This window comes from Ursus arctos, unplaced genomic scaffold (assembly GCF_023065955.2).
Source record: "Ursus arctos isolate Adak ecotype North America unplaced genomic scaffold, UrsArc2.0 scaffold_2, whole genome shotgun sequence".
Classification (NCBI taxonomy): Eukaryota; Metazoa; Chordata; class Mammalia; order Carnivora; family Ursidae; genus Ursus; species Ursus arctos.
This window is the reverse complement of record NW_026622874.1, coordinates 59,567,175-59,594,834: the sequence shown is the minus strand read 5'-3', so window position 1 is coordinate 59,594,834 and position 27,660 is coordinate 59,567,175. Positions and strand designations below refer to the sequence as shown.

At 39.1% G+C, this 27,660-nt stretch overlaps 1 protein-coding gene and 1 long non-coding RNA gene across 8 annotated transcripts in view; one reads left to right on the top strand and one right to left on the bottom strand.

Moving 5' to 3' along the window:
• LOC113268671 (uncharacterized) overlaps positions 1 to 27,660 on the bottom strand; it is a 50,934-nt gene that overhangs the window by 6,809 nt on the left and 16,465 nt on the right. For 3 of the 7 annotated variants that reach the window (XR_006411493.3, XR_008960287.1, XR_006411497.3), the window contains one exon: positions 24,117 to 25,487. This is a non-coding gene — a long non-coding RNA (uncharacterized LOC113268671). Of the gene's footprint in view, positions 1 to 3,835; positions 6,594 to 15,259; positions 18,431 to 24,116; positions 25,488 to 27,660 lie in introns of those variants that run through there. The other 4 variants (XR_006411494.3, XR_007191317.2, XR_006411495.3 and 1 more) reach the window with 3 other exon arrangements.
• On the top strand, positions 1,109 to 26,878 carry UHMK1 (U2AF homology motif kinase 1). Its single transcript, XM_026517235.4, has 8 exons — positions 1,109 to 1,735; positions 3,075 to 3,367; positions 3,885 to 4,076; positions 6,117 to 6,211; positions 12,169 to 12,245; positions 12,396 to 12,494; positions 15,976 to 16,064; positions 19,998 to 26,878. Exons 1-8 carry the CDS (start codon positions 1,468 to 1,470, stop codon positions 20,142 to 20,144), a joined length of 1,260 nt encoding a protein of 419 aa, XP_026373020.1. The 5' UTR covers positions 1,109 to 1,467; the 3' UTR covers positions 20,145 to 26,878.

Here is a 27,660-nt window from a genome sequence, read left to right as displayed (position 1 = left end):
CTCTGATTACAACATAATCTTTCAACAAGATAGACTGGAATGAAATGTTTCTCTTTACTCACACTTTTCTAAGATGTGAGTTGCTCAGAGTTCTTTTACAGAGTCCTAGCAATTTATCTGCACCACCTTTAGAGCATTTTTACCTCGACTCCTTGGATCATATTGATAGACATGTCTAATTCATTCTATTCACTCCGAGTTACTTGAAATCCGAGTTCATTTCTATTTTGTCTCTTTTCTCTATTCAGGACCTAAGTTCTCTCCCACTCTCCAGTTTCCCCACTTTGCCTTCCCTTTATACAAGCAGATAAACGCCTGTGCTCATTGCCTTAGAAGAGCCTGTGAGTTTTTTTGATTTTTATATTCCAAAAGCCCAAGCTTGAGAGATTAGTATTGACTTCAGACATAGAGAAAAATGCTTGCTAGAAATAGCGGGAGAATGCACAGACCTCTCCCTGCTCCAGACCCAGAAAGGCCCATGTAGACAGAAATAAGGCACATATCAGCAGCAACCAGACACGTTGATGACCCAGGATACCGAAGAGCAGATGGCTCCTTGGCCTCTCCACTTTGCGCCACATAAGTTACCCCACCTGCCTGGGAAGTTAGACAAGCCTGAGCAAAAGCGGATGGGGGCAAATTGTCTGAAACCAAACTTCTGCCACCCCATCTGAATGGAGCTTGAAGTAGGTAAAGTTGAATTACAGAAAAATAAGGAAGGCTTCACTTATTGCACGCCCTAGTTTGTGGATCGGGATTCTTGTTTGCCACATCTGTTACTCAGTAAACCTTTATTAAACGAGCAAAAGAATTGCATGAATACATGAAACATACAAATTTGTAAAAGGTCCACGTTCGCCCAGGGCAGATGCATTTTGATAAGGCGAAGTGGACTAAGGAGCACAGAGGCTGGGCTTCCAGAATTACGGCTTCTAACGACCCGGGGAGGGGGTGGGGGCGGTGGCGGTGGCGAAGCCCTTCCTGCAGTAACTGGTCTATTTCCCTTGGGATACCGTCTAGGAGAAATATAGGCCGGGCTTCATTCTCCTAGGTTCTCAGTGGGAGGGACGCGCCTCAACAAGAAAAAAGACCAGTCCTAGTTTCTGGTAACGTTTGAGAAAACACTTAGTGTTGGCCTGAAGCAGAAGGCACTCAGCAGGGTTTAACAGCTCACGCTCGGGGCTTTTCCCCAAAACCCAATTCCTTCTGTCAGCTCTAGACCCGCCCCCTTCTGGGCCCGCCTCCCCGAGCCTGCAGGATTGGCTCTTCCTCCACTTCCGGCTTCTGGACCCGGGTGCACTCGGTTTCCGGTGTCATGGCGGCCTGAGGTCCCGGCAGTCGGAGAGGCGGCTGCAGGCCCCTCCCTGCGGAGCCGCTGGTCCGGCAGGCGGGGATGTGACCGCGGGCCCTGCCGGCCTGCCCCGGGCGTCGCCTCAGCCGCTGTGCCAGTGCACTCCGTCCACACCGATGGCGGGATCTGGCTGCGCGTGGGGTGCGGAGCCGCCGCGGTTTCTGGAAGCCTTCGGGCGGCTGTGGCAGGTACAGAGCCGCCTGGGGAGCGGCTCCTCGGCCTCGGTGTACCGGGTGCGCTGCTGCGGCACTCCCGGCTCGCCCCCCGGAGCCCTTAAGCAGTTCTTACCGCCGGGAACCACCGGCGCTGCGGCCTCGGCCGCGGAGTATGGTTTCCGCAAAGAGAGGGCGGCGCTGGAGCAGTTGCAGGGTCACAGGAACATCGGTAATTGCCGCTGCCTCCCTTCCCTTCTTGCCCAGGTCCCGGCCCAGCCGTACACCCCCTCTCAGCCTGGCCTTCCGTCTCCTGTCCTTAAGGCGGGAGACGTGGGTCTGGCCCTCTCGTGGTCACCCGATCCAGGCCCCTTTCCCATCCCCCTTTACTCTGTCTGCAGTAGGGTGGAGTTGGTGGTCGGCTTTGCCCAGTGTCACGTAATAGATGCTCAGTTAAGTTCTGTTTTGCATCGGAGAATGCAGCACCTATTAGCATAGTTATCTTTTCTAGTGAAAGGAGCCATATCTTTGCCACATTTGTCGTTTCTTGTATGGAAATTTTGAATCTTTGCGTACCAGTGAAAAAATGAGAGATCCTCTGGGGCGTGTGATAATGCTAGTAACTCGTACAGATGTTATCTGATACATATTTAGTATGGATTTGGGAGAAATGACTCAGTATTCACATAGGAGGCCTCTGGAAGTGTGAAAATTAGGAACACTTTATACTTTTACCCTGATAAGACTATGTTACATGATTTAGATATTCAAAATATAGGACGTATGATGATTACTGATGATTGATCTATGAAGGGTCTTCACTGTCAGTACACTCAGTTTATAGTTAGTTCTAGCTTTGGCTAATAAAGAAATGGCTTAACTTCCTGGCAAGCATAATCTATGTGTAATTTGAAGAGTTGCTTTTTTTTTAGATTACCACTTTGGAGAAGAATTTCTTAACCACTAGTGTTGCCTTTTTTTTTTTTTTAAAGCTTGCTAAATGATGTATATAACCCTGATATTTAAGAGTGAAAAAAAAATTTTTTTGCAGTTTTTGCAAGCTTGAGGACTTGTTGGATCGCAAAATTAGGTTAAATTGTCATCTTGAAAGACTTAATCTTGTAATATTTATTTCTATCCCCCCTGCTTTTAATATTTAGATTAAATGCTATTTTGGATCAAGAATCAATTTTCAGTTTTGTTTTTGCAGGTTGTGACATCCATTTTAAGAGTCCATAATATTTGGATTTTATTTTTAATCATTTTTGCTTGTACCCTGAGTGTATATTCACCTACTGCTGAATGCTTAACGAAATACAATTTGAATTGTGCCATATTTAATATCTTTGACAGTAATGAGCTGTGGAAGGTTTTTTATCTGGTTTCATTAAAATAACCCAGTTGCCAAAAAATCTTACTTTTGGGAAAGATAAATTACAGTGGAAACATGATGCTCATCTGAGTTTTCCTTGCCTAGAGTACCCCAGATTTGCACCGCGGAGTTATCTATGTTAGTTGTAACTTATTCTGCGTCTGATTTTTAAAGCATTATAACTCGTTTCTTTTTCTAGTGACTTTGTATGGAGTCTTTACAATCCACTTCTCTCCGAATGTGCCATCACGCTGTCTGTTGCTTGAACTCCTGGATGTCAGTGTTTCGGAATTGCTTTTATATTCCAGTCATCAGGGTTGCTCCATGTGGATGATACAGCATTGTGCCAGGGATGTTCTGGAGGCCCTTGCTTTCCTTCATCATGAGGGTTATGTCCATGCAGACCTCAAACCACGTAACATATTGTGGAGTGCAGAGAATGAATGTTTTAAACTCATTGACTTTGGACTTAGCTTCAAAGAAGGCAATCAGGTAAGAAATACTTTAATAACAGGGGTGCTTTGGTCGACACTTAGAGATATTTCTTTCTAAAATACTGAAATGCTCGGGGATGAAGTAAATAAAAAGAATATAATTTCCACCATGTAAAAAAAAAGGATGTATGTTTGGGTTAGGTAGCGTAATTAACAGGTAATTATTATTACTGCTGCCTTCAGTGTTGGCTCTCTATCTCATGGCAGAGCACATGTCACAGTTCTGGCAAACCCTCCATTCTCCGTGGTTTGTCACCTCTTTGCAGAGTGTCCTTATTTATCAGCTGTGCCTAACAGACAAGAGACTATCTAAAGAAATGAGCTGCTGTGTACAGCTTGCCTGTGAGAAGTGCCCAGTTAATGAGCCAAATAATTAGGGTAACCAAGGACTAAACATTTTCTGGCATTCAGTTTGGCAGTGGTTTATTGTACTCTTAGAGAAGTAACTACACCATGGCAATGGAAGGAAAGTGAACAGTTTTTTATTGGTTGTAATATTTACCCATTTTCTTTAGGATGTGAAGTATATTCAGACAGACGGGTATCGGGCTCCAGAAGCAGAACTGCAGAATTGCTTGGCCCAGGCTGGCCTGCAGAGTGATACAGAATGTACCTCAGCTGTTGATCTTTGGAGCCTAGGAATCATTTTACTGGAAATGTTCTCAGGAATGAAACTGAAACATACAGTCAGATCTCAGGAATGGAAGGTAAAGTATACCAGTGCTTTTGTTTGGAGTCCTTAATCCTGATTTAAGAGTGCTCAGTTTATAATGATTCTCATAGGGGACGCTGTTTACTTCATCTCTAATATACTCCTCTTCCTGCGTTTTTGGTACCTTAAATGCTACTATTTATTGTCATAGCTACAGATGTGCTAGTGAGTATTGCATACTTACTGACCTTAGCCTGGGGCCTGGTGGGTAGTAAGTGCTTGATAAAATGAATAAATACATATTTCCAAAAAAGCAGAGTGATTTAGTTACACTACATCCTATAATATTACTAATACGACAAGTATAAGTTTAATGATAATCTTTACATAAAGCTTTACAGTTAATACTTTGTAGTTAACGTATTTTAATGCACAATCTCACTGAATTTCCTAACAATTCTATGAGGATCGTTAGCGTATTGGTTATTCTTTTACAAATGAAAAACTGGGGGCCCAGATACAGAAGCCATTTGCTCCAGATCATACCACTGGATGTTCCAGCCCTGGGCTCCATATTCTGTTCTTCCTGTTCAGAGTTTAGCGTTCTGTCCGAGTCCCACAGTGCTTTATATTAATTTGTATTCCATATATGAACTGTCCTGGTAAAGTGAGTACTGCTTATAACATTGTTTCTGTGGGAACATGAGTTCTAAATTCCAAATCTCTGACATAACAATGAACTTTCTGTATGTTCATAATTTAGGAATTAACTGTATTATGTTTTCAAACATATCATGGGGCCTAAATGTTATGATGGTATCAGTATCCTTTAGGCTAGAGGTTTGAGAAATAATACAATGTTTAGGAATCATTAATGGTTTTGATATTAAGCAACAAGTATTTTTTAAGCATCGAGTAACAAATAGTTTGTGTATGGCTATTGTACCGTGTAGTTTTATTTCTTTTCAGCCCTTAGTCATCTGTTTCTGGAAGTATTCCTGGAAGGAATGCTTTAATAGTCTTGTGGGTGTACCTAATGCTTGCTTTTGGCAAAAAATGCTACCATGCAAGTAAAACCAGTACTATTATTCTGCGTTGGCACTTTTCACACAATCAGGAGGCTAAGTATTCTTTCTTCAGCACTAATCCAAATACAGATTACTTGCATTAGTTTTGACTATCTTTGAGACCTTTGGACTGTATCTGCTTGGCCCTGAACTGATCAGAACTAAGTCACATTCAGGTATTTTGTATGTAATTTGGAGGTATGATGTGTATTAAATTCCCAGTATTCACCCCTCTAAATAAAAACAGTATTTTTTATTTTAATCATCTTCTGTGGAGACAGAATTGCCAAGTGAGTATGAGTTTGGGCTCTGAGGTCAAACTACTAGGGTTCATATCTTGTCTTCACCTCTTACTGAGTTACTTAGGGTTACTGAACCATGGTTTACTTTCTGTAAAATGAGGATAATAGAATTTTCTCACAGAAGTATTGAGGTTAAAAAATAAATGATACCTAGTTCTTAGCATAGCATGTGGCCCGTACTAAGTATTCAGAAAATTGTAGTGATAAGGATGGTATCAGGTCTTTTTATTCGTGTACGCAGTTCCACGTTCTGAGAAAGCACAGTACTCAGGGAGAAAGTTAATGTTCTATAGGATTTAGAGTATGAATAATGTGACGGATGCAAGTTTTAAATACTGCATTACTTTCTCTCTGATAGTCTACTTGTATCTGAAAACCAATTAAAGACTCCTCACCAAGACACTCGGACTCAACTCACACATTAATTTTCTCACTTTGTATTAAAGTACACTTTTATATGATTGCTTTGGTATTTGTTCTTATTCGTTCATCTAGTAAATATTCATATAGAGTGCCAGGTCCTGTACTAGGTGCTGAGACTAGAGAAGAAACTACTAGGAAGCTTATAGTTACGTACATGATCTCCTCCAATAAGGTGGTAAGCTCTCCGAAGAGAGTGTTTTCTGTTGCATTTACCTACCAAACAGTACAGTGCTATGTGGCTAGTACTCGGTAAATACAGAATGAATTGAATAACCAAAGGAAGACTTTTCTCCCTTTTTTTAGGCAAACAGTTCTGCTATTATTGATCACATATTTGCCAGTAAAGCAGTGGTGAATGCCGCAATTCCAGCCTATCACCTAAGAGACCTTATCAAAAGGTACATCATGTGTACTTTCAAGTTCCTGTGTGTACGTTTATTATACAAACGCTATTTTTGTTTTGTTTTTGTTTTTGTTTGGATTTTACTGAATGGATTAATATTATTTCTGGTGATCACGGAGACGCTCTTCCTGGCAGCTGTATCTTTGGCCTCTTGTAGCTCTAGCAGTCCGATATACTTGGTGGAAATTAGATTTTTCTTTCTTAGTGTTTGTAGTTTGTTTGTTTTAGGGTTTTTTTTGAAAGTAGGTTTTTAAAGAGCGTCTTTAGGGGGGTGGCTGGGTGGCTCAGTTGTTAAGTGTCTGCCTTTGGCTCAGGTCCCCGGCTCGGCAGGAAGCCCGCTGCTTCCTCTTCCACTCTCTCACTGTCTCTCTCTCTCTCTGTCAAATAAATGGATAAGATCTTTAAAAAACAAAAAAAAAGCGTATTTATTAACTAAAGACTGAGTTTGCTTTCGGACTACCAAAAAAATGTTTAAAATAAGGTAGCTATGTATTATACTTTAAATAATTCCTGCTGGAAATTCTGGGGACAGATGTAATGTTTCTTATTCCTGAGTAGGTCCAAACACGTTAGATATTTAAAAATAAGACGTAATGTGTATTATCAAATAGTTGGCCTTTCACATTTCTGGCATTATGGGCCAGAAATGAATAAAATAATAATTATGTTGCAAGAGGATAGATGTCTTCGATCAAGTCAGAATATTATTCTTTCTTTGGAATATTGTCCCTATAAGCCTTCCAACTAGGTTTTTGGGGTTGTTTTTTTTTTGGTTTTTTTTTTTTTTAGCTTTGTATTTTGAAATAATTACAGATTCACAGGAAGTTGCAAAAATGTTACAGAGAGGTCTGTGTACCCTTTACCCAATTTCTCCTAGTGGTAATATCTTACATAACTGTAGTACAGTATCAAAACCAAGAAATGGACATTATAATCCACAGAATTTACTCAGATAAGAACTTAAAAATTTTCTTTGCACTTATTCGTATATGTTTGTGTGTTTTACAAATTAGTTTTCAATACCTGTTACTATCTGATTGGTATTAGATTTATAAGATTTCCGTTTTACGTGGAAAAGGTGACATTGTGAAATTATGTAATGAATTCTAACTTGGAAGTCAAATCATGTAAGTTCTAGTATTGACTTTGGGTTTTTTTGTTTGTTTGTTTTTGTTTTTGTTTTTTAGTGCAAAAAGGTGATTTTATTAAAGCATGGGGACAGGACCCACGGGCAGAAAGAGCCGCTAGTATTGACTTTGTTATTTGAGATTTTCCCCCCTTTGATTGTGCAACTAGCTAACACTAAATTTGGAAGCTACAAAGAACTGTGATCAGCAAAATAAAAAATTATAAACCTACTCTCTAGTGTTAGCACTCTGGTGTATTTCTTTTCAGTATTTTGCTCCATATTTTGCTATGTGCACATGCAAATTATTTGAACCTTTTTTTATTGTATAAAACACAGATACTGAAAACAAATATGTAACTTCATGAATCCTTAGGAATACTCTTGTATTTACCATTCACGTCAAGAAATAAAACTTTTCCAGCTACCCCAGAAATCCTCTGTGTCCCCATCTTAATTTTCAGCCCTTCTTCCTCCCTAAAAGTAACCACTGCCCTGACTTTTATGGTAATTACTTCCTTGTTTTCATCATAGCGTGCGTCCTTAAACACTGTGGTTTAGTGTTGCTCTTCTAAACAAAATTCCCTTTTAAGCTTCTTTTAATCCGAAAGGTCCTTTTCCATCTCCTACTCCGCTTTTCCCTTGTTTACTTGTCGGACAACCTGGGTTGTTGGCTCAGTACAGCTGTCTGCAGTCTGAATTTTGCTGATTGTGTTCATCCTGGTGTAGCCTAACACATTTCTGTGTTTTTCCTGTATATTGGTAGTTGTATCTAGAGGATTGCATTTTTGGGGGTGGGCATGACTATAGACGGTATTGTGTTCTTTTATAAGGAGGCACAGAGTCTAGCCATCTCTGTCGTAGGTGTTTATAGTAACTGTTAACATTCCGTGCCTGGATCTATTTGTTAGGGGCTGCAGAATTAGGATGTTCTCATTCTGTCATTCTGCTTCATGTGGTTAACCAAAGACAAAGTCAATGCTTGATTCTCCCTCTCTTTATTTACTAGTTTTCATAATGAGTTGATTCCCTGTCACCCTCCAAAGGGGACCATTTCCTTTTGAAAGTTCAGTGTGTTTTGATTTGGTAACTGCAACTCATTGCAGTTCTTACCTTAATCGAAGCTTAAATTGGCCCATCTTTGATGAATGTGAGCCGTATAAGTTGGTTTTGGTGGACCTTATCATCTTCTACAGCTTCTTTGCTATCTGGTGTGACAAGATGTTCCCAATTCATCTTATACATTTCTTGCCCCAGACCTGGAAGTAGCCATTTCTCCAAGAAGCTTGATTTCTTTTAGTAGGAAATAGTATTTTATTTTATTTTATTTTATTTTATTTTATTTTATTTTATTTTTTTAAAGAGTTTTATTTATTTATTTGACAGAGAGAGACAGCCAGAGAGAGAGGGAACACAAGCAGGGGGAGTGGGAGAGGAAGAAGCAGGCTCCTGCGGAGAAGCCTGATGTGGGGCTCGATCCCAGAACACTGGGATCACGCCCTGAGCCGAAGACAGATGCTTAACAACTGCACCACCCAGGCGCCCCGGAAATAGTATTTTAAAAACACAGTCTGGGTTTTAGGAATACTACTTGCTAGTGGGACGGTTATTGTTTCTAGGCCTTATTTTAAGTGGATGGAGTTCATACTGATATTTCCAATTCAAATTCAAGACCACAGAGGTTTTATTTAACTTCTATTTCCCATCTCTTTCTCCTTCTGTGTCAAGAATTCTGATTCTTAAGGACAAGAGGAATGCTAGAATCAGGATATTTTATAATTACTCATTTGCTGTATTCCAGCTTACATTAAAACAGTCTCAGAATCATAATACTCTAGGAAGAGTACTGAAAATGATTATTTTTACATGTAATTTTCCCATTCTTCCTCCATTTGAAAAACGGTTGTATCTACACCATCAGATTATTAACAGCTACATGCCATACACTCTGTTGTAACACTCGCATTTATTCTCAGTTCTACATGTACTGTACGTTACTGTTCACCCCTGGGCCTTGTGGGGCTGTTTCTCTTGTCGTTTCAGTTTTTGAAGCTTGATCTCTAGAGGTCCTAGGATGGATTAACGTTCTCTGAGCTCGTGCATTGCCAGTAGTCGGTTGTGCTTACACTGGAGAGTCTGTTCATCTGGATATAAAAATGAGTGGCATACTTTTTTTTTTCTTGAGTGTCTTAAACATATTACTCCATTTTATTCTGACATGTAGTGTTGCTGTTGAAAGCTCTAAAGACACTTTTAATTGTCTTTATATTAAAAATCACTCGGTCTTTTTCGTCTAGATGGCCAGATGATTTCATCTTTTTAAAAGCCTATTGATTTTACCAGAATGTATCTTGATTTTGATTGTTCTGGGTTGATATTCTCAGGAAAATAGATAGTTTCAGATCTTTTTGCTCGTTTGTTTTAGAAAGGTGTTCTTAAATTACTGTTTTTAGTATTCATTCTCTTGCTTTGGTTTTCTCCTTCAGGCACTCCTGTTCTACATGTATTGGGTTTTCTTTGACAGTATTCATTATTATTACTTTCTCTAGAATCTTTTTTATCTCTTGTATTCTTTCTTTTTTTTTTTTTTTTTTAAGATTTTATTTATTTGTCAGAGAGAGAGCACAAGCAGGGGGAGTGGCAGGCAGAGGGAGAAGCAGGCTCCCAGCTAACCAAGGAGCCCGATGCGGGACTCGATCCCAGGACCCTGGAATCATGACCTGAGCCAAAGGCTGACACTCAGCCAGCTGAGCCACCCAGGCATCCCTGTTTCTTTTTCATTTTTAAAAATGTTCCTTTCTGCTTTCTATTTATCTTTAAGATACTGGCTCTTGTGTTTGTTCATCCTTGTAGTTCTAGCTTTATTTTATGAAGTGATTTTTTATTTTACTTCTAATTCTTTCCTGAGTTCTATTATCTAAATATTGAGACTTTCTAATTTTGATTTATGTTGCTCTTTCATATCTTTTATCATTTAAAAAAATCTCTTTTGCTCATTTTCAAACGGTAGGTGATAGTGTCCATCTGTGTTCTGATCCTGCCTTTCTGGCGTGCCTTCGTTGTCTCAGGGTTGTCATTTTGCGGTTCTCATCTTTTGTGTAATAGTTTTGTTAGTAATGCTTTTTATGTGGTTCATTTTTATATGAAATTCATTTCCTAAACTTGCAGAAGAAGGTGTAATTGGGGTAGCTTTTCTAATTGTATGGGCTCCTTCTCTTGTTTTTGTGTAATGTTAAAAAAAAGGGGGGTGTTTTTATTCTGAAATCTCCTGGCTCTTCCCCTCCACTCCTTTTTCCCTCATGTCTCTCTCTCTCCCTCTCTTTCTCTCTTTCTTTCTCTCTCTCTCTCTCTGTCTGTCAATTTTTATTTACCCCATCCTACTCAATTTGGATTCCATTTTCAAGATTTCTGTTCTCTATAGGACTTTGCCTCAGGAGGGAGCATCAGCTGGTTTGTTTTAAGAAGTCATAATATCTAGATTATTCCAACCCCTTCAGATTTTACAGAGGCCTCCTTGCATTCACTTGGAATTAGAATGTATAAACCCTTGTAGTTACAGTTGCTTTTCTCCAGTTGGCTGACTGTGCTTTCCAGTGAGTACCCATTGGCTATGGGTTATTTTCTGTGCTTCATCAGATTGTCTGTTGCTGCTCTCTGCTTCCTTCCACACAGATGTTGATATGGTGCAAGGCTTACTATTACTGATGGTTTGTCCCTAGCCTCTTGTATTTTGGCATTTATTGGGGTTGCTTAATTTTATTGTAAATGTTGTCCATGGGTTTTTGATTTTGTTACCAATTTGTGCTGTTATTAGGGGGATTTGATAGAATTCAAAAATCATTTCACCCGTCGTCTTTTTTTTTTTTTTTTTAGTTTGAATTACCCTAAATTTGTGTCTAGCTTTTTTTTTTTCACTTAATGTTATATAGTATGGATCACTTTCCCATGTTGCATTTATTAATCAAAAACATTATTTTAAATTATAATATTGTGCCATAGGTATGTATCATGAGTTACTGAACGATTTACTCAGAAATAGCTTTGGGGTGCCTGGGTGGCTCAGTCGGTTAAGCGTCAGCCTTCAGCTCAGATCATGATCCTTGGGTCCTGGGATCGAGCCCTGCATCAGGCTCCCTGCTTAGTGGGGAGTCTGCTTCTCCCTCTCCCTCTGTCCCTCTCCTGCTTGTGCTCTCTCTTTCTCTCAAATAAATAAAATCTTAAAAAAAAAATAGCTTTTATATTTTTTGTAGGTGAATGCTCAGTAAGCCATGCTAGTATAATTAATGTGATGAACATTTAGACATTTTAATTTTCTTTAATAGTTTCATTTTCAAAAGATTTTTTTTTTTTTTTAAAGATTTTATTTATTTATTCGACAGAGATAGAGACAGCCAGCGAGAGAGGGAACACAAGCAGGGGGAATGGGAGAGGAAGAAGCAGGCTCACAGTGGAGGAGGAGCCTGATGTGGGGCTCGATCCCGGAACACCGGGATCACGCCCTGAGCCGAAGGCAGACGCCTAACCGCTGTGCCACCCAGGTGCCCCTCAAAAGATTTTTTTAAAAAGATTTTATTTATTTTTGTGAGAGTGAGAGAGAGAGAGAGAGAAAGAGAGAGAGTAGAAGCAGGGGGAGAGGCAGAGGGAGAGGGAGAAGCAGACTCCCCACTGAGCAGGGAGCCTGATGTGGGGCTCCATCCCAGGACCCAAGGATCATGGGATCATGAACTGAGCCGAGGCAGATGCTTAACCGACTGAGCCACCCAGGTGCCCCTCATTTTCAGAAGATTTGATGATAATTAATAAAGATACATGTTTTTGTGTTTTAGCATGCTTCATGATGATCCAAGCAGAAGAATTCCTGCTGAAATGGCATTGTGCAGCCCGTTCTTTAGCATTCCTTTTGGTAAGTTTATACATCTTAATTTTTTTCTTGGTCATTTGGCAGTCAGATAAGACATCAGAGCTCACTTACATTCCCAAGCTCCTTTGCCTAGTGTTCATCAGTTTATTTTGGTGAGTTTACGTTTAACCATGTTACAATGAACCTTAACAGCCCCTCATATTGAAGATCTGGTGATGCTTCCTACTCCAGTGCTAAGACTACTGAATGTGCTGGATGATGATTATCTTGAGAATGAAGAGGAATACGAAGGTAACTGCTTCCTAAATTGTATTTTAATGTCTTTTGTAACTAACTCTAGAGTAGACGTATTGATTCATAAGGTTCTCTATTCTCTTAATTTTTATATTGAGGATATTGAACTACATGACTTCTAAGATAATCTAACTTTTTGATTCCTGCTATAGATTTAACATGTCCCCCCCAAAATTCCTGTGGCAAAGCCCTGTTGCCCAAAGTGATAGTATTTTGAGTTGGAGCCTTTAGCATTTAATAGGATTAGGTTACATCCTGTCAGAATTAACGCCCTTTTAAAAAGAGGAAGAGACAGGAGAGCTCTCTCCATCATGTGAGTATATGGCAGGAAGGCAGCCGGCTACCCCAGACACTGAATCTTTCTACACGTTCCTGTGGGAATTCCAGCCCTCAGGACTGGAGAAATAAATGTCTGTCATGGAAGCCACCCAGTCCATGGCTTCTTGTTGTAGCAGCCTGTGTAGGCTAAGAGATTGCTCAGGGCTTTTGGACTCCTTTACATTTCATAAGCCTTTACCGAATTAATAAAGATTAATTTTCCCAGCATGTTCTTTCCATCTTTTCTTTCTAGTTCTGCCCTGTGCTTCCATTTCTGCGTCTTAGCTCTTGGTTTTGCTTTTAACAACTCATTCGAGATGTGTTTACTGAGGACTGGCTCTGTACTTGCCGCTGTGGGATTATTCCCTGTCTTTGGTGTAAGAGAGACAGTTACTAACAAACGGTTAGAGTTTTGCTAAATCCGAAAGTAGGGTAATACACAGAGGCAGAGCAGAAAGGAACTTAACTCATGCTGAGTGACCCATGAGGGTGTCTCTGTGGAGGTGGTATCTGAGCTCTGTTAGTAAGTGGAGTTGCTTGGCTAAAAGTTGAGGGGTTGGTGAGGAAATGGCACAAAGGCACAGAGATGAGAGAAAGTATGGCATGTTCTGAGAATAGTGAACTGTTGGGTGTGGCTCTATTTTAGGATATTTATTGGGGAGCAGTCAGTTAAAGTTTAAGAAATAGCCAAGAATACAGATACATAACAGACTCGTTTGCTATGTTAAAGAATTTGGATTTTATCCCAGAGATAATAACACTGCAACATGATATAAAAGAACTCTATATTGGGGTAGAACAGTCCCTGGCTTACAAGTACCCAATAAATATTTGTTCTTTGTTGAATTCAATAAAGAACCATTAAAAAGTTAGAATAAGAGAGTGATATAGTCAGACCGAGGTTTTTTAAGAGCAATCTGAAAGCAGAGTGGTGAATGGACTGAAACAGAACCAAATTTAAAAGTATCATTTGCTTAGTAGTAAACATTTTCTTTGTGGAAAATTAAACCATTACAGACAAATCTAACTTGACCCCACTATCTCTTGTAATGGTAAATTATTTTATGTCCCGGAGCTTTGTCTGCTCATCTGACAAATGAAACAAACATAACTTCTTTGAATCTGTAGTAGTTGTGAGAATCTGCAACCTCGACTTTTCAGGGGGCCTGTTTATGTGAAAGAATAGTCTCGCCCTCAGCACTGTTCTAATTGGGTCATTGTGGTATCAGGGATTCTAAATAATCTGTTGGTGATTCTACTTCTGTCCTTGAAGTCGATCTACCTCCTGTCTTCGTCACCTAATTCTGTCTATTAATAATTTTTAGCTCTATAAAACTCAAGCTTGGGCATGCTATTAGCTACTCTTTTCTTTGTATCTTGTTGTATAACACTTTTTTTTTCCTGTTTATAAATACATTGAGTGTTTGAATGTTGCTATTAAATCTTACTGTTTGGGAATCTTACATGAGGGGTGCCTGGGTGGCCCAGTCAGTTAGGCGTCTGCCTTTGGCTCAGGTCATGATCTCAGGGTCCTGGAATTGAGCTCCACGTTGGGCTCTCTGCTCAGCGGAGAGTCTGCTTCTCCCCCTCACTCTCCCTCTCTTTGTCTCTCTCTCTCTCAAATAAATAAATAAATACAATCTTAAAAAAAAAAAAAAAAGAATCTTACATGAACTGGGGTGCCTGGGTGGTTCAGTCGGTTGAGCATCTGATTCTTGGTTTCGGCTCAGGTCATGATCTCATGATTGTGGGAATCTCATGATTGTGGAATCAAGCCTGTCATCCTGTGCTCAGTGGGGAGTCTGCATCTCTCCTCCCTCTCCCTCCCCCCCCCCCCCCCCCCCGGCTCGCGCGCTTTCTCTCCCTCTCTTTCTCAAATAAATAAATAAATAAATCTTTAAAAAGAGAGAATCTTAGACCAACTACAGTGCAACAGACAATATAGTAGCATTCAGTACCTTTGTTAGTTCTGATTAGCAAGGTTGTCATCAGGTAATGCTTACTAGTGTTAGGTGAACTTGCTTAGCTAGAAATCATACATGTTGGGATGGCCGTCTTGTAATCTTGGTGCAGGTTGGTTAGGAAGTTGGATTCAGACCTTCCACTTTAGACCAAAATAGATTGCAAATCAAGATTAAGATCAAGATTCCAAGTCAAAAGAATAAAGGGAAAAATTATTTAACTTCATAGCTCTTAACATAGACAAACACAGAGCCCTTATCTGTCAACCTGGTGAATAGTGGGTAACAGATATAGACAGACAGTTTATGGAAGAGGATGTGCAGCTCTGTCTCATATACTTCATTCTCATTTATCAAAATGCTCATTAAAACCCTACAGTGAGATCTTTGTCACTTAACATATTGACGGTGAAAATATCTGATAACCCTCTTATGGGTAGAGTATAGAAAAATATTTTCAAAGTACATTTCACATCATTGGAGAGAGTTTAAATTGCTTAACTTTATGAAAGGCAGATCTGTAATTCTAACAAAATTACAAATTTGTATTCATTTTGTCCTAGCAGTTCCACTTCTAGAGTCAACTTGGAAGTACTTAAGTGAAATGAGACATATACAGGTTTATCTATTACAGTATTATTTGTAAGGGCAAAACATTTGGAAATAGTTTAATTATTTAGTAGTAGGGGACATGCTGGAGAATTTATTGATCACTTATAGGGTGAAATACTACACAGGCATAAAAACAAATGAGAAAATTTCACACAATGATATTAAAGAAAATTAAAGATGCAATGTGTTCATAAAGAAAAAGCAAGATTGGAATTTTTACTTAGAAAAAAGCAGATATGATCATGTTTGCTTGTATAAGCTTATAATATTTATGGAAGGGTACAGAAGAAACTGATAATGTTTGTTGCCTTCAGGGAGAGGAAGAGAGGCAGTTGGAAAAGTGGGAAGAAGACTTTTTTTTAAAATCATTTGAATATTAACTATTCAAAATGTTCAATTTAACATATAAAAAGAATTATTAAATACATTGAATTTGTATTATTCTTAAGCTTAATTTTAGATGATATAGAAAATGACCTCATTACTCAGATATGGATTCCTGAGTTCTTTGATGCTTTAAAATTTTTAAGTAATGAATGCTTGGTAATTACAGCCGAGTGGTCACTGTTCTGTGTTTTCATAATCAGACGTTGTAGAGGACGTAAAAGAGGAGTGTCAAAAATACGGACCGGTGGTATCTCTCCTTGTCCCAAAGGAAAATCCTGGCAGAGGACAAGTAAGTGAATGTTTCCATAATTTCGGAGTTATTCAGAGGCTACTAAAATTCTGAGGAAATGTTTTAGTTCTACAGAGAGACGTACATACACAAAAATGTTGCTAGAAATGATGAATTTTGCATCGTGGATGTTGTTATTTTCTTGTACTTCTCACTTTTTTCCCAAAGTTCTATAATGTGCTTGCCTTTTTTTATGGGTTAAAATTTTTTTCTTAAAAAGTTCTCTATTTTTGAACCATGGTGAACAGTTGACACAACTGTATCGTATGCTAATTTAGGTCATGTCAGCTACAGAAATATGATGGCCTACTTTTGTTCTAATTAAGTAGACTTAGAAAACCATTTAGGTCAAGTTCTCATTGTAATGGACTCCTCAGTGCCAATTTAAAGAAGGAAAGTGCACTGACTGAGAGTCCTGAAATCTGAGCCTCGGTCTCAGCATGACTGGCTTTGTGATGATGAGCCTTAGTTTTTTCATCTATAAAATGTACGGGCTAAAACTATGATTCTAAATTTGTTGGCAAAGAAAATTAGAGAAATCTTTTGAAAGCTCTTTTGAAGATCTTTCTTTTATCTGTAGTATTTTTCTTTTTCTGGGGACAGAATATTGTTTTATTCAGGGTTTCTTAACCTTGACACTGTTGACATTTGAGCTAATTCTTTGTTGTGCGAGCGGTCGTGTGCAGTCTAGGTATTTAATAGTAGCATCCCTGCCCTCTACCCTACAGATGCCCTCCCCCCACTCCCCTTCTCAGTTGTGGCGATTAAAAGTATCTCTAAACACTGCCAAATGCCCCCTGGTGGGCGAAATCACCTCTGATTATGGATTATTATTTCGTCCTTTGGTTCAATATTATGAAAATGCTTGGCAACTGAAGAAAGAAATGAAAGAAATGTCACTCTAATCTTAGTGAAAAGGTATTGCCAATGTAGTAGTAATATTTACCTCATTCAGTATCAGCAACATTCTAAATGCATCATTGCTGATTTTTAGTCAACTGGTATTTATTGAGCATCTGTTATGTTCTAGACCCTGGGATACAACTGTGCTCAAAACAGACACAAGCATATAGTGATAAGTGCTGTGGGGGGAAAAGGTGTAAGGAGAAGAGGTTTAAGGAGTGCCGTGGTGGGGAGGATTTCAGTTGCGTGTCGGTGGTAGGGAAGACCATACTGAGGTTTACGTTTGAGTTGACATATGAAGGAGGTAAGGAAAAGAGTTCCAGCTATAGGGAACAGCAGGTTCAGAGGCCCTGAGTTTGCCTGGCAGGTTCGAGAAGTTAGTGTGACTCTAGCAGAGTGAGAAAGAGGGGGATAAGGTGGATTTGCTCACAGAGGTGAGGGAGTATAGGGGCAGATCGGGTAGGGTGAGCCTTGTGGGACTCAAGATAACACTGGCTTATACTCTAAATGAGAGGGGAAGGTCTTCGAAGACTTTGAATGAAGGACTAACATGATCTGATCCAATACTAACCTCAACTGTCAGTATGAAATGGAAGACACACAGGGCTGCCTGGGTGGCGCAGTCGTTAAGCGTCTGCCTTCGGCTCAGGGCGTGATCCCGGCATTATGGGATCGAGCCCCACATCAGGCTCCTCCGCTATGAGCCTGCTTCTTCCTCTCCCACTCCCCCTGCTTGTGTTCCCTCTCTCGCTAGCTGTCTATCTCTGTCAAATAAATAAATAAAATCTTAAAAAAAAAAAAAGTGGAAGACACAGAAACGGGGAATATTTTCAGGGAAGAAGTATGCAGCTTTCAAATGATACAAAAAATAAATATTCATCTGCAAGAGGAAATTTGCTACATTAAGAAGCTTTCATTGACATTTAGAGGAGAATGGAAACAACTGATGAACTTGTGGAATCACAGTTTTAACTTCTCCAGATGATTGAAATGTCTGTTACCTAGTTGGTAAAGTCAGTCTTCATTTGAATTTTCCATTCAAATTAACCATGCTGTTGATTTTTTTAAAAGAATATTTTTAAAAATCACTAAAAACATAAATTATGGAATGGATCTTATAATTATGAAAGGAGTCAAGATGAAATTGATATAATTATTTAGTCTCATAATAAATTATAAAAATGTTTTTCTCCATTGGTTTGGGATGACATACTGTATAAAATTGTAGGTTATCTATGAAGCAAGGCGCGTGCTAGAGCACGTGGTATTCCTTCCGTAAGTGCATGTCTGCTCATTGAACTTTGGTGTATGGATTTGGAAGTCACTAAGAATCCGGAAAAAAAAATCAGAAAGAGTTTCATTCTTCTCACTGGACATCGTCGTCTAACTTTTCTTTTGTATTCAGTGAAAAAGTGTATGTCGCTAGAACCACTGGTCCTACAGCCAGCATATAATTTTATTTTCTGTAAAAAAGAGGATATAAAATATTAAGTATTTCTAAAATGAGTAAAGTGAGCATCAACTGATTAGAGTATGTGTTTTATGTTATAATTGGATAATGTAGGTCTCACCTACATTATTATGTGAGGTACTCATACTCTGAAAGAAATCATTAAATTTTATCAAAGGCATTTTCCCCGGGCAGTTAGATTTAAAGTAAACGGCCTGACTGACTGGAAGTGTTTTTATCTCCAGCTAATAGCACAGTTAAGGATGGGTTTTAAGAATAGCTGAAAATCCCCACTTAGCTTTATACATAGGAAAATCAGGGCAATTTTTAGCATTGGATGATCTCTACTTTGTCTTCATGAGGAATATGTAGCTTGAAAATAGTCATGGCATGGAAGGGGAGAAGTGTGTTTCACGCCTCCATTTTACACTATATATGAATTCAGAAGATCCCATCACAGGCCACAATATCTGAGGTCTGATGTCGTGCGTCATCCTTAACAGAAATATTCGCGTTAGACGGTGAGTGAGCAGTCAGTCATAGGCTGGGCATAGTGCTTTGTTTACCGGTGAAGGAAGATTCATTTAAAAAGTACTATATTTGGAACTCTCTTCTTTTCATGCCCTGGAGGTTTTTAATACCCTTTGGAAATAACTTTGTCAAGTGGGAGAAGGGCCCCTATGAAAGGGGAGATGAAAAAGGAGAATCTGCCTTGAACTTCTAGGTAGATCCGATTTTAGGAGAAGGTACAAGTGAAAGCTGAGAATCTGGAAATTGATTTCCTTCAAACGATCTATTTCTGCTTCCCTTTGAAAGTCAGAGTGTCTAGGATGCTCTCATCCCAGTTTGAAGACTGTTGACATCACAAATGAGCATGTAACTGAGGAAGATGCAGCCATTCTTTTCTGGCTCACAAATTTTGGGTAACTGAGGACAAGTCATTTAAGAAGATTTTCCCTCCCAGTAACTTTGGCTTTAGATCAACAAAAAGAACATAAATTATTATGCTGTATCCTCTGCCTGTCTCAGGTTGGAATTCAGATACTCTGGAAAAGGAAATTGCCTAATTTTAAACTTATTCCTCACTGTAGTTATGGCTTCTACAAATCTTCAGTAGGTATTAAATCCAGTGGCTTTGACCGCTAGTTTTTCCTGCTTCCGCTTCTAAAGGTGTGGATTATCTTTGAGGCAGTGTTGGAGTGTATTTGCTTTCTGGGCTGTCGGCCTGCCTCTGCCACGTGTCCAGTGCCGTTCACCACTCCTGCAAGAACACAGCCAGTGGATGCACGTTTTTCACCCAGCTTGTCTTCGATGGATTCTTCAGAATTGAGCTGTGTTAAGGAAGTATTCTAAACCTTGCTGCTCAAAAGTGTGGTCCATGGACCCGCTGCGCTGGCATCACCTGGGAGTTGATTTAGAAACGCAGAGCCTCAGGCCCGCCTTAGACTCCCTGAAAGCAAGTCTGCATTGTAACAAGGTCCCCAAAAGATACGTGTGTGTCCACTAAAGTTGGAGAAGCCCTGTTCTAGAACAGTCTTAATGAAAATGAAGCTGACTTTGTTTTCTCTGTCCTCTTACAGGTTTTCGTTGAGTATGCAAATGCTGGTGATTCCAAAGCTGCTCAGAAATTACTGACTGGGAGGATGTTTGACGGGAAGTTCGTTGTGGCTACATTCTACCCGCTGAGTGCCTACAAGAGGGGATATCTGTATCAAACTTTGCTTTAATCAGTAACCTAAGGACTCTTTCCCGTTTCTCCTCCTCCGTTTCCTAGGTTATTGTATTCTATATCTGAATGCAGAAGTACCCCCTTACCATTTTAAGGGAATACTTTGTACATTTATTTAATCCTACTAATGTGCGGCCATTGCTCAAGCCGTGGCTGTGCCGCAGACGTTTGGCACTGAGTAGGACAAGACCTCTCAGCTATACATTGAGGGGTTTTAGAGCATCCATATGGGCAACCTTTTTTTGTGCAGTAGGGCAAGTGCTGCTGTTCTTCAGTATGTAACCTAAAGAGATATTAATTATTTCATGTGATCACGAAGCAAGGATGAATACTCTCATGTCCTAGTGAATATTAACAAATTCGTCGAGAGCTGGTGACATCCCTTACAGAGTGTTCCTTTGTGTTGTCAGGTGGTCCTTCCTCATCACTGATACTCATAGCTGGCACTGGGTGCTCCCAGTCATTGTTACGTAACCACCAGGCAGCAGTTGCCTACTGTGTTCTGAACACTGAGTTATGAATTTTTAAAGGAGTACTGTAGTACTGAATATTCCTTTAAAGAAACTGCAGTGAGCCTATCTACTTTTTTTTTTTTAAATTAAGGCTTTTCAAATAGAAAGCTGATGCTTGATCTTGCACAATTTTTATGTCTAGTGTGTATGCTTGAGTGAGTGTGCAAGTATGGAAGATTAGAGAAGATTTGAGTCTGCGTGCTTTATAGTGTGAATTTGTGAGCTAATACAGTCTAGACCTATCTCTTCCCTAGCTGTTTCATATCTGTCAGATTTAGGATATATGTTTTTTGAGAGTTGGTCTATCTGATAGAATATAAATGAGAAAATGGTTCATTTCTCAGAGGCTCAGAACAAATGAGTCTAGACTGAGTTACACTGAAACGCTCTTAAAGTGGTTGGAACAAAGCAAAAGATTGCCCCGTCCTCCAGTCTCCTTGAGACCCTGTATTAGCTCATCTTTTTTGTACTGAATCTCCTGTGATCACTGTAAGATTTCTCAAGATAGAGTTCTACCTACAATGATGGAAATGGAAGGGGGTCAAAAAGAAAGATGTTCAGTGAAGGGAAAAGAAAAAAATAGGCAAAGAGAAAGTGAATAATCCAGGATTCTTTTTTTTTTTTTTCCTTCTTTCCTCTCTCGGTCATCCCCTTCCCTCCACTACGTCTCCTCTTCACCCGTTCTCTGCCTGTCTCTGCAGCTGAAGAGAAGCTAGAGGAACAGCGTCCCAGATGGTCTGGCTTTTGACTGCAGGGAAGTTAAGAAAGGTGTAGCTCTCGTAAGATGGAAGTAGAAAGGAAGAAAAACTCATAAGGAATTCTTAGAAGGATTCACAGCAATCAAATGTGTCCCTGAGCACAGGATGCTGGTATGCATGAGTTCGTAAACATGGGTTGGTGACATGGTTTTAGGAATTGTAATTATGGATTCCTCCCACTTTGTGGTAGATTGACTTCAAAGGTTTAAAACTTAGGGAACCTTTATAAAGCACTGATTATACAAAAAAAAAAAAAAAGTATACAGGTTATGGATTTTTTTCTTATTTCCATATCTAAATGAAATTTTTAGTTTTTCCTAAGGAAAAAGCCTTTTATATCTCCCTGCTGGAAGCCTCCTCATACAGTCTTTCTAAAAAGTGTGTGTCGTGCAGGTTATGGAGAGCCCAACTAGGAATTGACATTTCAGAGGATATTCATACAATTACTATTTGACATTTGAGTTATTTACAGTTACATTATTCAGGACTCTCCCTTAATATTTATTATGGAGCCAGATTTGGTGTAAGGAGGCTGATTTATGAATTGCCAAAAGGCCTTGTGGCGTGGTCTCGAAGGGAAAATTGTAAGTGTCTAGTATGTGCCCTTAGGAGGAAGAAATGTTATTTCTCATATTGGCCCTCTCAGAAATTGATTAGCTGGTTTGTTTTCAAATAAAAATTTGAGAGAGTATCACCAGTACTCTGGAGACCTAAGCTTTCCTAAAACATAAATGTTTGTAGGATAGCAGCTTCCATGGCGATTAGAAACACCAGGTTCTTCCGTGAACACACAACCCAAATGAGTTCTTAAGGGCAGGTATTCTAGGCTAGTGCTTGTCTGTTTCTCATTCCCCCTTCCGCCCCTACAAAGAGAAAACCCTGACTAATAAACTGCAGGTAGGCTTCCGAGCTTAGCGATGCAGTATGCTGCTAGCATTTGATGCTGAATTTCCCAGCATTCTCTGATTGTCTTCTTCGTGCTGTTGTAGTCATACCTATATGTAGTGTTTAACACTGTAGAATTGTATTACAGAAGATGCTAACTAGAGTTTAAGGGAGCTAAGGGACTAATTGATGAGCCTAAGTAACCATGCGTTTAATTAAATATTTTATATTGAAACCACAGAATTGAAAAAAGATGCCTCCTGTGATTTAAATGGTGATTTTTATAGCTTTTAGCCCATTACTACCAAAGATGACATTTGCAGATTCTCCCTCCCTCCTCTGATGTTATAAGAAGTTTAATTTTACTGTCTTTGTCAAACCTGAACCAAATATTACCAAAAGATGCAATTTTTATGGTTCTTTTAGGGTGAAATATATACACAGATTTTGATTCCTTAAAGTTCCTAAAAACCTAGGAATTTTCTTTTCGAGAGGCAGGGTAAAGAGGTGAGGATTTTTGTCACTTAAACCTTACTCTTTTGGACAAATTTTATCTCAGGTAGTTTTTCTTTCCCTAAGTTAATGTCTGTGCTTCCTTCCCTCTTGCCTTTCCAATTTCTTATTATTCCATGGTATCGTCATGGTACATTTTTGGCCCAGAAAAGACATATAAATTGATATTCTATAGGAAATCTTTGGTTCTTGGGAAACATTCGGAGGAGGTGGCTAGCTAGCCACTTTCAAAACTCGAATGCACTGTTTCGAGGCGAGCAAGTGGAGTCGGACACCTCAGTAAAAGATAGCACTAACTCCAGGCAACTATTGGCTGCATTTTAAGGAATAATAAAACAATTATCCTCTTGCAATAAGAGATTGCACTTACTACCACTGGATGTCTTCCTTTGGTTTGTGGCCATCAGGATAGCAACTCTTCGGGGAAGTGCCCTCTCTGCTATGCCTTGAGCCAAAACTGGCTGCTTTTAGAACAAAACCATAAATACAGTTTTACTTGTCCTTTCCTTTATTTTCATTGAGACAAGGATTGCCTTCTTTTTGGTACTCCAGCTGCTAAAGCGTGCTGAGATACATTAAATTAACCTTTAAAAAAAAATCCTTGAATTCTTATTTAACTTGCCTTCTAGATTATATTTAATCTCTGAGCACATTTGTGATCAGGAATGCTGCCAGAAACAGTGCTGCCATGTACAGGAAGTCGAAGACAAACTGGGCATAAGGTGTGTTTCTATTTTAATACACTGGGCTTTCACCCTGCTAAGGGCATCAGTTACCCTTCCGGAATAAATGCACGTCCAAGGTGGAGCGCTCACATGCTGTTTCCCGGCTCCTTTGCATTTGTTCATCAGATGCAGGTAACATTTTGTCATCATTTTCTTCTTAGGTCTTACGCTCTGACCCGATAATTTCTGCCATCAGTTTTACTCGGCAGCATGACATTTTAGTTTTTGTAATTTAATGAAAATCAGCACCATAGTAACTGATGGTGATCATAATATCATAGTTACTGGGTGAGGCTGTGGGAGAGACACTCAGTAACTACGTGTTTTACCTAGAATTTTATACAAGGGTACGTGCTAGGTGGGGTTCAGATTAGGGTACAGATGGTATCACATCATGACTAAATTTTAGTCTGGTGGATGTGGAGACAGTCAAAGATTTAAGCAAGTGCCTTGTGTTTCCTGGAAAATAATTAAAACTCATTTGGGTGAAAGCTCCCAGATGATGATAATTTACTGCACCTCTGCCTTTTCCTTGAAATAACTTTTGGATTGAGTCACATAGTATAAAAGTCCAAAATTTCCTTTGTTTGTCTTTATTTTGTACTTGTGAAACTATTCATATTTGATCCCCCCCCCCAATATTACATATGATGGAAAGCCAGAGTTATCTGACAGAATCTAATTCTTCCTGGGATTTAGTTCCATTTTTCATACTAGGTTCCTTCTTCAAATCTTACTACTCTGGCTCTCTGATAGAATTTATTGATTTCTTGGCAAATGTGGTCACATACAGACCAGCTTTTGGTCATCATTAGCTCAAAAGAATTTCCATTTCTTCTTAAGGTGCTCAATAAATCACCTTTACTTGAGATGGTAGTCTTTCCAAGTTAGTATTACTAGTAAGCTTTCTCAGTGAACATAAAGATGTTGAATCTCTATCATGAACCCCTCTGAACCTCTCGTGGCATGTTTGGACAAGTTACGTTTTCTTAGTTACAGAGGGACATGCATATTTTAGTTTTTAAAGTGCCCAGAAATTTAAAGAATTTGTTTCGTTTTGTTTAAGGTTAGCTGCTTCTCTGCCTGATACCCCAGGACGTCATGCTTGGTTATCTTAGCCGCCTCTCCCACCTCGGTGTTCGTCAGTTTTTTAAATTGTATGCTGACCAGTAGGTAGACACAGTGGCACGTAATCGACAAGTACTGTGGATATTTAAGAAGGAGGTAAACAATTTTAACTATTTTTGCTGCAATTTTATAGGAGAAATGGGCTATGAAAGAAATATCTATATACCAGAGAGCATTTAGGAGATTGTATATTTTATAGGTGATAATTAAAGTGATCTTCAGGATATAAGATACAAAGTTTATACAACCTTTGTTTTCCCGATAAAAGGTTTTTCTTCATTTTCCTACAGCTCAGCACTTTTGTTGTTCCTTACATTGCTTATGAGGATTGATATTTTGGATTCGCTCTGTGCTTTTCAGACAGTTGTCATAATCATGTGGTTGTATTTATGTCACCGTAAATGCTGGAATTCATGGGAAGCTTACCAGATGATTGCCTGAGTGTTATTTCCCATTAAACAGAGTAGCTTCCACAGTATCCTTAAGGAGGCTGATACATGTTTTATGACCTGAGTTCATAGTATTTTAGTTGAGAGGCAAAGAGAAGCATTCTATCTTACTTGCCTTAACTGACCATTAATCCTTGTTAGACTCTTGATTGTCAGCAAGAGAATTATATGTAGTTCTTACTCCCCCCTCCACCCCCATTTGCAATTGCCTTCCCCTTCTAGGCCCCCCTCTTACTGGTACTCACGATGTCAGGAGTGTGTGAGAGCAGATGTGGTGAGCTGTTCGAAATCATGCATACGGATGCAGAATCGCTTCAGTTCTTGGAATCATGGCTGGCTGTATTATTTCGTTAGCATGGGTTGTCAGAAATCTGCCAAATGTAAGAGTAAAGAAGAGAAAGAAAAGTCATAAAAGAGGTGAGGGGAGGAAAATAACTTCCTTACTGGTGTTCATAATCTTCCATCTAGTTGATGATCAAAAAGTGATCATTTATTTGTAAAAGTCCAGGTGTGGTACCCGTAGCATAGAACGTTGCCTTTCCTACACATTCCTCATTGTCGTCTCCCCGGAAAATCATTTTAAGAGCTTATAAAACCAGATTAGATATCCATATTCAGTTTGACCTAATTTTTAAAATAAATATTTCAAGTCCAGAATTTGTGTATTTGGTGTGCATCAACACTCACGCAAATCCAGGATCAGAAAGAAACTGGGGATTAGCCATCTCCGAATTTCCCTTTGCACATTGGGTACAGTGGGTATCAGTATGCACTAGCCGCAGAGTTCTAGCACCTTATGGAAGTAAGTAGTGTTTATTTATTATAATTAAAAAAAGTTAAAGCTGCATCTCTGTAGAATACTTACTTTGCAGAGTGTAAAGCTGTTATATCTTTTCCAGCAGGATTTACTCTTTCATTCTTAATTCTTTGTTGAGAAAATCTTAAATGATTTAACATTCCTTTATATCCTCTTAACAGTGTCAAATCCGGGGTAGAAGGGATATTTTTTCCCAAAAAGGGCTCCATCTTTGTTACCTTTTTGATCACTCTTAGAAATCCAGTTATGATCAATAGATGGTAACGGTTCATGGCTTCCTGTATCAGCACTGGAGAGCTTGGTTGTGAGGATTAAAATCTACTCCTCTTTTCCCTCAGTAACATGTAATTGCTATGTTTTTGCTAAGAAGGTGTGGTTAGAAAAAATGTGAAAGATCACTCAAACCAAAGCCAGTTATAAGGAGTCTTCTCTCCTGTTGGTTTACCTTCACCTCAGAACTACAAGAATATTACAGTACATAGTGAATAGTCTGTAACATTTCTACCACTTGTTTCAATAGCCTGTTGGTCTTGGCATTTCTTGGCACTATGGTTCTCTGTTCTTGGTGATGTCTTATTGTTTGTGAGTTTTTGTTGTTGTTGTTGTTTTAAGTAACTAAATGGGACTATAAATGTAGATGTGTATCAGTACCAAGAAATTCTTTTCCGAAATCCCTGAATTCCTGATTCCTGTTCAAGTCTTTTAAACTTGTTTTTTCTTGCTAAGTAGCAAAGAACTTTTATTTTTCACTTTCCTATATACCTAAAAAGTACGGACACTGCGTTTCAATGGACTGTATTGCGTGTAGTTTTTTGCTGAAAACTTTTTCTGTAAACACAATTGCCTTGTTCAGTTTTGTTGTAAACTGACTTACATAAGATGCACTGTTGATATGCTTTCTGACGTGTGTTTCATAAGGGTGATAAAATAAAGCTTAAAAATAAAGAGTTGTTTTTTCATTTCAACTATACCTGCAGTTAGTGTAAATATTCAAGTTTACTTATTTTATGATTTAATTTTTACTAAAAGCTACCACTGAAAAATTTCCACGTGGCCTCAACCATCCATTTCTAAAGCATACGGTCTTTCATGTTGCAAGTAGTGCGTCACACTGACAACACTGAAATGTAACTTTTTATTTTGGAATGAATGTTCTTAATACTGTGGAAACAGACTTATCTAATGGAAAGAACCAGAATTCATAGTTGGGAGGTTTGTGTTTTCATCTTGGTTCTTTTATCAAGTTGGATGGCTTTCATCAAGTGACAAGTGATTTAATTTCTGTCAGTAGTAGTATTTCTATACTATCATTTTTATACTAGAACCAAATGAGATAGTAGGTTCAATAGTATCCATGAACAGTCCTCGATTACAGAGTGTCTCCTAGGTGACGGTACTGATTTCTGTAGTTTACAGATGGAGCCCGAGGCCCAAGTAGGAAACATAAACTTGCCCAGTTTCTGTAAGTCTCAGAGGTGGTAGTCCTACAGCAGTGTGTCTGGGAGCCGCGTGTTTTCAGGAAGCCTCAAACTGGACTGGACTGGTCTGGACAAGGAGTTCAAGTGAAGGGTGGCATTGTGAGACACACCCTCTGGCTGTTTTAAAAGCTCAGGCCAGAGAAAACGAATGTTTAAATCCACAGTTCTTAGCTTAGTGCGTATAATGCGTCACCTGGGAGGGCTTGTTAGATCACAGATTGCTGGACCCCAGCCCTAGTTTATGACTGT